Source organism: Phaenicophaeus curvirostris, chromosome 2 (assembly GCF_032191515.1).
Source record: "Phaenicophaeus curvirostris isolate KB17595 chromosome 2, BPBGC_Pcur_1.0, whole genome shotgun sequence".
Taxonomy (NCBI): domain Eukaryota; kingdom Metazoa; phylum Chordata; class Aves; order Cuculiformes; family Cuculidae; genus Phaenicophaeus; species Phaenicophaeus curvirostris.
Window position 1 is genome coordinate 25,169,748 of NC_091393.1, and position 10,894 is coordinate 25,180,641.

The 10,894-nt window shown below is 48.8% G+C and overlaps 1 protein-coding gene across 1 annotated transcript; it reads right to left on the reverse strand.

Moving 5' to 3' along the window:
- Window positions 1–4,227: 4,227 nt before the first annotated feature.
- On the reverse strand, window positions 4,228–8,138 carry KBTBD11 (kelch repeat and BTB domain containing 11). The gene is made up of 2 exons (XM_069851588.1): window positions 8,010–8,138; window positions 4,228–6,402 (listed from the first exon to the last, which is right to left on the reverse strand). The coding sequence occupies exon 2, from the start codon at window positions 6,334–6,336 to the stop codon at window positions 4,582–4,584; it is 1,755 nt and encodes a 584-aa protein (XP_069707689.1). The 5' UTR covers window positions 6,337–6,402; window positions 8,010–8,138; the 3' UTR covers window positions 4,228–4,581.
- Between the last annotated feature and the right edge of the window lie 2,756 nt (window positions 8,139–10,894).

Sequence of the window (10,894 nt, forward strand, 5' to 3'; positions counted from 1 at the left end):
ACTGCTCAATGTACCACCATTTCCTCTTCTTGTGCTTTCTTTGGTGTTTAACGGTTGGACTTGATGATCTTAAAGGCCTTTTCCAACCCCAGCGATTCTATGATTCTATGATTCATTCAAGCAGAAAGTGCTACACGTCAGTCCAGGCACAAAGCAAATCACCGCGGTGCCAGCGTTAAGCTTTGTGATAATGAAGGGGAACACATCTCTGGAGCAATCACTGGAATGGATACCGGAATGCATGAAAAGCAACAGGCCACTCGTGAATAGAGATAATCAGGATACAACACTCTGAGAGCCAATCAAACAGCACAGGAGAATTACAGCTTTCATGTGAATAATTTATTCTTTTATCACTTTAAATTTTACCAGGTACTTATTTACAATGAATTTTTTTTGTGGACAGAATTTACACCGGCTACTGCACAATTTTATTCATTAATAGGGTATGATTAGCATCCTTCCTATGTTGCTTAACAGTGTCTGTTTTGATCAAATATGGTTATTCTTTTGCCAATTATTCCTTTGATTTAGTTTCCAAGCGTAAACAGAATTTGTACAAATGCCTCTGCTGCAATTAAGATTTCTTTTTGCGGAACCCGTTAATAGATGAAAATAGTAAACTTCCATCTGCTATTAGCATTTGCTAAGATGGCTTGTGTCTTTATTGACTTTGTTTTAGATGCAAAGAAGGCTTCAGGCATTTCCACGTCAGGCACTGCAAGGCCTCTTTACCAAGGCATCACCCCTGAGAAGAATCTGAATTCCCTACTTGGCCTCCCTGCACAGTCCGTGCTGTCCCTCACCTCAGACTGACAATAAAAAAAAAAAGCAGAACCTCTCTGGAAAAGTTTCCACAGAAGAAAAATTGCCCAATTACACCAGCATGCACTAAATGTGTCCTGAATTACCCATCCAGGAGTTGGAGCCTGGAATCTACACAGAATTCGAGGTGCAGAAGCTTGTGTGCTCTTGGAGGGCTTGCATGAGGTTCATCCTGGAAAAAGAGCCACAGGAGGTGGTCCCGATACTCTTCTTCTAAATAGTCATCTAGGTTTGAGAACGTGTACACGTGAAGCAGGAGGCCTCAGCTCAGTCCTTACTCTGCTTGAGGGAATTCAAGCCTACCTCCTCTAGCAGATGACCTTGAAAGCAGGAGCACTATAGGGAGGAGGAAGCAGAAAAATGAACTCCTGCACATCCTGATAAATGTGGGAGAAGAGGACTCTGAGATTCATAGAGAAGACAGCAGAGAGGAGTATGTCCCTCCAGCTTGTCTCAGATCCCTCAGTGAATTCACACCTGAATAATACTGAGATTTTTAGCTGATTATTATATAACACAAAATGCACAAATATTTAAAGATGAGGGATTAGCTCCAATCAGGCAGCGGAGATGTGGAATGAACCCTTTCAGGCTACAAAAGTGAACACATATCTCCATGTTTCCATGCAAATGGGATCGCCTTCAGGCTATCAGATTAAATAGCTCTGTTTTAAAAGCAAAACACATGCAAATGCAATTTGCAAGTGGCCTGGTCCTTTAGTTTGTACCACAAAAACATATCACACCGGTGGCTTTTGGGTATGGCATCATCTGGGTTCAAAGGAGTTGTGGCAGTAGCTGCGTAACTGCGAAGGGGTGAGCAGCTCTGAACGGGTGGAGGGGAACTGCTCAGCACCTCCACAAAGCAAAGGGACAGCGGTCACCCAGTTTGAAAGAATAACTCTCAGCAAACCTGCCTCAGGGAGGAAACACAGGCCACAGAGTAGGAAATCTGGCTAGGAACATGCCTCTGTTGTCAATCATCAGGCTGTGATTATGCAGTGTACAAAGGAAACAGGATTGACGGGCAGCTGCTAATGAACACCAGACTCTGCCCTCGTTTACGCTGTGTAAATAGGGAAAATGGGTAAGCGCTTCATTCAGCCCTTTCTAACAACAGGAGCTAGCAAAAATACAAACCACTGCAGGTTCCTAGAATGCTCACTACTATAAAGATCAGCTCCTAATATGTTTCTTCATTGGTGTACAGCAACAAATACTGGAAGAAAGGATCTGTTTCATTCTGTCCCAGAAGTCCGTGGCATATTTTCACAGCATAAATCATGGAAACTCCCCAAAACTCATTTAGAAGCATTTTCATGCATTAGCAGGAATGAAAATGCCTAATTAATAGGAATAAAAAGCTGGCTTGATTCTTCACTATGCTGTAGTATAAGAGCTATACTACATGGTATTTTGAACTATGAAATCATATTTTACTGTAAGATAAAACAGACATTTTCTTGCGTGCTCTTGATGACTCTACTAAATCAAAATCTGGCCTAGCACTTATGTCTTTAGTTTAAGTATGTGCCTATGTTTCACTACACAGCTCGATAAACTTTCTACAGTTAACATAAAAATTATGTTTTAGGCAAACACATCATTCTGCTTTCCTGCTCAAGTTACAGTGCTGCAATTTAATCTAGAGTCAATATTTCCAAGGATCCTTGGCTGAGAATTAAGTCTACTATTCAGTGAAAAAAAAAAAATCCATTTTTTTGTGAATTGCTAATGAATATGCCATCTGTGGTATTAAATTCCACTGCACCAACCTGTACTCAGGCTAAGATAAATGTCACACTCTGCAGACCTACAGCTCCTACCTGGATGATGCTTTGATGAGGTCACAAGGGAACGGGCTCCCTTGGCTAAGAACTTCTAGGACTGGACCACTATTTTCTACAGGATGGTTAACGAGATTAACTGTACTAAAGCCCTATGCACAACAGATGGATAAAAGGTAAAAAAACCCAAAACATAACAGTGAAGGAAAAAATTATCTATAAGCTTCATTATTCTCTTTTGTGAAGATGGTGTCTCTTAGGACAGAACCTGCTGCCTTCCTTTGGAACTAGCAATAACATATAAGAATGCTAATGTCCTGCTTAACAGAAACATTTTAATAAAACATAAAAATATCTGCTTTCTTTGATGTAACGTCCCTATGTCTTTCTAAGATATGAACCTACTAGAGCTCTGAGTATAAACAATTCCCTTCCACAATCCATGCCAGTTCTAGGCTGGATTACCAACAGCGAAAACACTGGTTCCGTTTTTCAGAGAAGGTTTCTCAGTGATTTACAGTAAAGCTAAAACACTTGCCTTGCCTACTGACTTTTTAATATAAAATGTATAAAATAAATGCATGTGCCCATTTCAATACAATCTGTCTGCATAGAGGGTTTACATTTTTCCAGTTCTAAGCAACATGACGAAAAGTATGCTCTGGTTTTCCACAGGGAAGAAGCAGCTCTGTATGGTTTTGTCTTGTTAGGATGCTGCTCCACAAACAGTGCTCAGAATCCCACTGATAACATATCAGCATGTACTGCAATTAACGAGGACTTATTGACTACAGCAGTCATTAGATGGAAATAAATAAAGCAGCCTCTCCATCGAATGATAAGGAAATAACATCATGCTAGTGCACAACATACTCAACATGTGTAGCGCATTCCTATGTTCCACATCCTCCTTTTTATAGTCTTGCATTAAGTTGGAAAAGCCTCTTGCCATGGGATACTGAACAGAGAGTGAAACATTTAAACTGTCTCCAGCCAGTTGCAAAAAATTTACATTTGGTTTAGGTTAATTTTCCTTGACTTGCAGATAATCAAAGAGCAGCTGAAGTACAAAATACTTCCCCCAACTCTAGCGGCATACGTGGTCATGTCAATTGGTTGCAGTCTGAAGAGCTTCGGTTCGTTTTTGTTATGCTTTAAAATCTCTGATAAAAAAAAGGTAATAAAACAATGTCTTTTTACACAGAAAACATTGCCTTTTTCAGATAAAGAATGAAACATTTCATATCTGCTATAATACACCACACTTTAAAAAGGTAACTTGCCCTTCTTGTGTTCCAAATACATGTGGCACACATTTGCGTTGCTTAAAACTTGAAGTCTGGTGTCTGTTTAATCATTCATTGTGGCTGAAATTCCTGGGACCACACAGTGCCATGACTTCCTTAAACCATCTACTACACAAGAAATGAAAGGCTGTGATGGAGACGAACTTCCAATACTTTTCTAACAGGAAATAGTTGGTTTAACACAAAACCAAGTGCAGCTAAACTAAGCTGCCAGCAGTGTTTATCCCTCCGCATCATCCCAGAGAGAAAGAAAACAGAAATGGCTCCAGCCCAGACTGCAGCTACCTGTAAACACGTGACCAACACTTAACAGTAAGGTCCCATTACAACACTCTAGTCAGGAAATCCAGGTGTAAGATAGTTTTTCTCAGATTAGGAATTGGCACAAACAAAATCCAGAGATTATCCTTTATAGCAGCTTTTCCTTTCATGTGCTTAGCTTTCCACACAAAGCACAGCGCACACAAGTTACACACAAGTTACAACCAAGTTACAACCACGTTCTTCCAGCTCAACATCTTGGGAACGGAGAGGAGGAAAGCGGGAGCCCCTTCTCTCTACAGACATACCTGAGAGGGTCCCCTCTGTATGGAGGAGTTTGTGGGTCCCCCCCAACTGCAACACAGCTCCCCACTTGGGAAGCCAGACTCAGGCTGGACACCTCACAGTGGGAGGGAGCCCTCCTGGTCCCCTGCTTTGTCCAGCCTCTCGGGCAGGGTGAGCACGAAGGGTAAGAGGACACCCTTGGCATCCAAAGGAGCTTTAAGAAGCTCCCCATCAAAAGTGCCCTTGAGCCCACCATCCGCTTCCACTTCGCCGTCCTGGGCTAGGCTGAAGCGAAGGGTGCCGGTCCGGTTGACGCAGTAGATGGTGTTGCCCAAGGGGGCACAGCGGAAGGGCTGGATGGGGCCACCGCTGGGCCGCAGGCTGGCACACTGGCTCCAGCGCTTGGCTACCGTGTTGTACCGGAAAACTTCCACACCACCACCAGTCCCACCACCTGGACCTTGCTCCCCACCACGGCCGCTGCTCACGTCAAAGCGGTAGATGAAGCTCTTGAAGGCCACCATGTCAGCGGAGCGCCGGCGGCTGCTGTTGTAAGGGCACTCCTGCCACTCGTCACGTTTGGGGTCGTACTTGAGCAGGCGGTAGAAGAGGGAGCCTCCCGACACGTAGATCTCCCCGTTGCAGGTGGTGGCCTCGTGAGCCACAGCAAAGGCCCCCTTGGGCAGGGGTGCCACAGGGCTCCAGCGGTCGGCCCGTGGGTCGTACCGCTCCACGGTGAAGAGGCACTCGCCCCCCACGGCATAGAGGTAACCGTCCAGGGCCAGCAGCTTGAGCTGTGAGCGGGGCTGAGCCAGCGGCCGCACCTGGCTCCAGGTGTCGGTGAGAGGGTTGTAGCAGAAGACCTTGTCAGAGAGGCGAGCCCGGGGCTCGCCGCCCGCCGTCCCTGTCGCAATGCCCCCTGCTAGGAAGAGGTAGTTGTGGAGGACGCACATGGCGCAGCCTTTGGCGTTAGCCTCCTCGGGCAGGCGCGTCAGAACCCTCCACTCGCCGCTGGCCTCGTGGTAGCGGTGGATGAGGGAGCCGCTGTCCTCCAGCGACACCACGGAGGAGGGGCTCTGCGGCCGGCTGCTCTCACGGCTCTGTGGCCGGCTGCCTCCCACCGGCCGCTCAAAGGCATCGCTGACCTCGGCCACCAGCAAGCAGGGCCGGCCGGCTTCCATGCGCCGCTGCAAGATGAGGTCCCGCTCAGTGCCACTGAGGCGGCCGTAGACGCCGGGCTCCCGCAGCACCTCCAGGTAGTGGTCGCTCATGAAGCGGTAGGCAGCCTCCCGCAGCTCCGCCAGCCGCTGCTTCTTGGCCAGGCAGAGGAGCTGGTAGCAGTTGTCGAGGCGGAGCTGGGCGCGCATGGCCTCGGCGGCGCAGTGCAGAGCACACGGCATCTGGAGGACGCGGGCGCCGCTCACCACCTCGGCCAGGTTGTCGTGCCGCACCTCGCCCATGCGGGCCGTGTAGACGTAGTCGATGAGGAGCCGCAGCGCCCCGTAGCTCACGCCCTTCACCCGCAGTACGTCCCGCGAGGCACGGGCGCGGAAGTAGTCGCTCTTGGCCGCCAGCACCGACTTGTGCGCACGGATGCGACGCCCTGACACCTCGATCACCAGGTCGGGCTCCTCCGTCGGCCGCTCTTGCGAACCGACAGCATCCTCATCCTTCTCTTCCTCTGGCTGGCAGGTGGCGTTGTTGATGTCCCACTGGCTCTCCACCACCCGGACGCCGGTGCTGGGTGGCTGCGGGTCAGCAGCGCTGGCGCTGAAGCAGAGAGAGGAGCTGAAGCCGCACGGGCTGGGCGGCTGGGGCGTGCCATGTCTGGCCCTGCTGTCCTCCTCCTCCGCTGTGCCGTTGCCCTCCATGGAGCCACGCTACCTGCACCAGCGCCGTGTGGAGGGCGCTCCCAGCCGCTGCAGAACTGCCATCACCTGCGAGGGAGACCAGAGAGAGCTCAGCTTCCCACGGCCATGCCCCACTCTCCCTTGCCCGCCTTCCCCCACAGAGCAATCCTCCAGTTTAATATTGGGCCAGCAATATGCACTCACAGCCCAGAAGGCCAACTGTATCCTGGGCTGCATGAAAAGAATCATAGAATCACAGAGTTGCTAGGTTGGAAAAGGTCTTTGAGATCATTGAATGCAACCTTACCTGTCCACTCATAAACCATATCCCTGAGCACCTCATCTCCCCGTCTTTTAAACACCTCCAGGGATGGGGACTCCACCACCTCCCTGGGCAGCCTCTGCCAGTGCCCGAAAACCTTTTCAGTGAAGAAATTTTTCCTAATGTCCAATTTGAACCTGCCCTGGCACAACTTTAGGCCATTGTCTCCAATCCTATCACCTGTCACTTGGGAGAAGAGACCAACACTACCTCGCTGCAACCTCCTTTCAGATAGTTGTGCACAGTGATAAGGTGTCCCCTCAGCCTCCTTTTCTCCAGGATAAACAACCCCAAGTCATAGAATCATAGAAGAATAGTTTGGGTTGGAAGGGGTTTGGACCTTAAAGATCACGCAGTTCCAAGCCCCCTGCCATGGGCAGGGACATGTCTCACTAAATCAGGCTGTCCAAGCCCCATCCAACCTGATCCCTCAGCAACACCTCATAAGACTTCGAAAGAAGCATGGCCAGAATGGTGATGGAGGGGATTCTGCCCCTCTATTCCACTCTTGTGAGAGCCCATTTAAAGTCTTGTGTCCAGCTCTGGATTCTCCCACATTAATAAGGAAATGGAACTGTTGTAACAGGTCCAGATGAGGCCATGAAGGTGCCTCAGACCTGAGCACCTCTGCTATCAGGACAGGCTGAGAGAATTTGGGATTGTTGAGCCTGGAAAAGAGAAGGCTCCAGAGAGACCTTTGAGTAGCCTTCCAGTACCTGAAGGAGGCCTGAAAAAAAGCTGAGGAGGGACATTTTAGAAGGGCATGGAGTGACAGGACAAAGGGAAATGGCTATAAATTGGAGGGGAGAAGATTAAGACTAGACATTAGGAGGAATTTCTTCACAATGGTGGTGAGGCTCTGGCACAGGTTGCCCAAGGTAGCTGGGGATGCCCCTTCCCTGGAGGTGTTCAAGACCAGGTTGAATGGGGTCTTGAGCAGCCCAGTCTGGTAGGAAGTGTCCTTGCCCACAGCACAGGGGTTGGAACTGGATGATCTTTAAGGTTCCTTCCAACCCAAACCATTCCGTAATAACATTTTGAGCTACCCTTCTCACAGGCAGGGCTGTCTCTGGCTTCTGGGGCTAAACTCATGCTTTCCCTTTCCCTGGAACATCCATCCTGCAGCTCTGCTGCCTTCCGCTGCCCAGGGCCACCCATGCTAACATATCTCCTGAAAACCTGACCCCTTTCTGGTGGAGGAATCATCCCAAATATGAAAGCAATTCTGGTTTGCCTGTTGCTATGCAAAAATTTTAAGCAGTTTGCATGCCCAGAATCCTTTTCATGGCAAACTGTCCCTACTCTGTGCTGGGAAATGAAGGAAAATGTCTTTAACAACAGATACTTCGGAGTACTATCATAATCTATTCACCTTGTGCACCTCTTTCAGTGGAAGGTTGTGGTTGCAACCTATTCTGGAAGGAGATTCCTCAGTAGCCAAGTTTTCCTTTAAATGACCTTCATGAAGGTTTCTTCATCTCGCTTCTCCTCATACGTGTTCCCCCTTTTTGAAAGAAAGATTAAAAAGTTGATTAGTTTTAAAATCGATTTTATGAGTTATGTTCCTTTAGTAGAATACCCACAGTATCCTAAAGTGACCAGAAGATGGTAACAGATTCTAATTGTTTACAAATCACATCAAAGGGGTTTTATTGTTGTTATGACAAATACAAGCTGACATGTATGTAACAGCATATGTAGTTGTAATGCATTAGGGAGATGGAAATCAGACTTCTTTGTGCCTGGTTCATCTGCTGGGGCCAGTTCTATTCAACACCTTTATCAGTGACCTGGATGAAGGGATTGAATATACCCTTAGAAAGTTTGTGGATGACATAATACTGGGAGGAAGGGTCTGCTTCACAGAATCACAGAATCACAGAATAACCAGGTTGGAAGAGACCCACCGGATCACCGAGTCCAACCGTTCCTACCAAACACTAAACCATATCCCTCAGCACCTCGTCCACCCGTGCCTTAAACACCTCCAGGGAAGGTGACTCAACCACCTCCCTGGGCAGCCTGTTCCAGTGCCCAATGACCCTTTCTGTAAAGAATTTTTTCCTAACGTCTAGCCTAAACCTCCCCTGGCGGAGCTTGAGGCCATTCCCTCTTGTCCTGTCCCCTGTCACTTGGGAGAAGAGGCCAGCACCCTCCTCTCTACAACGTCCTTTCAGGTAGTTGTAGAGAGCAATGAGGTCACCCCTCAGCCTCCTCTTCTCCAGGCTAAACACACCCAGCTCTCTCAGCCGCTCCTCATAAGGCCTGTTCTCCAGCCCTTTCACCAGCTTAGTTGCTCTTCTCTGTACTCTCCCCAGAGCCTCAACATCCTTCTTGTGGTGAGGGGCCCAGAACTGAACACAGGATTCGAGGAGCGGTCTCACCAGTGCCGAGTACAGAGGGAGGATAACCTCCCTGGACCTGCTGGTCACGCCGTTTCTGATACAAGCCAAGATGCCATTGGCCTTCTTGGCCACCTGGGCACACTGCTGGCTCATGTTCAGTCGCTGTCAACCAACACCCCCAGGTCCCTCTCCTCCAGGCAGCTTTCTAGACAGACTTCTCCCAGTCTGTAGCACTGCATAGGGTTGTTGTGCCCCAAGTGAAGGACCCGGCATTTGGCCTTGTTAAACCTCATGCCATTGGACTCTGCCCAGCGGTCCAGCCTGTTCAGATCCCTTTGCAGAGCCTCCCGACCCTCCAGCAGATTGACACTTCCACCCAGCTTAGTGTCGTCCGCAAACTTGCTAAGGGTGCATTCGATGCCTTCATCCAGGTCATTGATGAAGACATTGAACAGGGCTGGACCCAGCACTGAGCCCTGGGGAACCCCACTTGTCACTGGCCTCCAGCTGGATTTCACACCATTTCCCACCACTCTCTGGGCCCGGCCATCCAACCAGTTTTCCACCCAGGAGAGTGTGCGCCTGTCCAGCCCAGAGGCTGACAGTTTCCCAAGCAGAATGCTGTGGGAAACTGTGTCAAAGGCTTTGCTGAAGTCCAGGAAGACCACATCCACAGCCTTTCCCTCATCCAGTAGCCGGGTCACTTTGTCATAGAAGGCGATCAGGTTAGTCTGGCAAGACCTGCCTTTTGTGAACCCAAAAGAAGAACCCTGCCTTTTGTGAACCCTGCCTTTTGTGAACCTGCTTGAAGGCAGGGAGGCTCTACAGAACAGGCTGGATCGATGGGCTAAGAACAATGGATAAGACTCAACAAGGCCAAGTGCAGAGTCCCATACTTGGGACACAACAACCCCGTGCAAAGCTACAGGCTTGGGGAAGAGTGGCTGGAAGGCTGCCTGGCAGAGAAGGACCTGAGGGTTTTGGTTGGCAGCTGGCTGAACATAAGCCAGCAGTGGCCCAGGTGGCCAAGAAGGCCAATGGCATCTTGGTCTCTATGAGGAACAGAGTGGCCAACAGGACCAGGAGAGTGATTGTGGCCGTCTACTCAGCACTGGTGAGGCCACACCTTGAATCCCCTCACTACAAGAAAGACATTGAGGTTCTGGAGTGTGTCCAGAGAAGAGCAACAAAGCTGGTGAAGGGGCTGGAGAACAAGTCTTACGAGGAACGGATGAGGGAACTGGGGTTGTTTAGCCTGGAGAAAAAAGGCTGAGGGGAGACCTGATCACTGTCTACAATTTCCTGAAAGGAGATTGTAGAGAGGTGGGTGTTTGTCTTTTCTCCCAAGTGACAGGCGATGGGACAAGAGGAAATGGCCTCAACTTGTGCCAGGGCAGGTTCAGATTGGACACTAGGAAGAATTTCTTCACCAAAAGGGCTCTCAAGCACTGGCAGAGGCTGCCCAGGGAGGTGGTGAAGCCCCCATCCCTGGAGGCGTTTAAAAGACGGGTAGATGAGGTACTCAGGGATCTGGTTTAGTAGTGGGCTGGTACAATTGGACTCGATGATCTCAAAGGTCTTTTTCAACCTAGCAATTCTATGTCTGAAAGAGTTACAGCTTCTGTTAATAAGAAGTGGAAGCGAGCAAAAATCACAATAGACAATTAGAACATGAAGTTTCTTCTGGGAAAATGGCAGGCTGCAGGGCACAGCTTTAAGTAGGTTAGTCCCTGTCAGCACCATCACCACCCAGTTGCACGTTCATTCCACAAATGTAATGGTTAGAATTTAACAAAGTGCTGTTTGTTTGCCTTCGTGTTTGTTTACAGATTTTGCAGACTCAGTTAAGTTTTGATGAATAACACATGAAAATTGTCCAAATGTACTCCTTTCCACTTAGTCAGTATCTGCA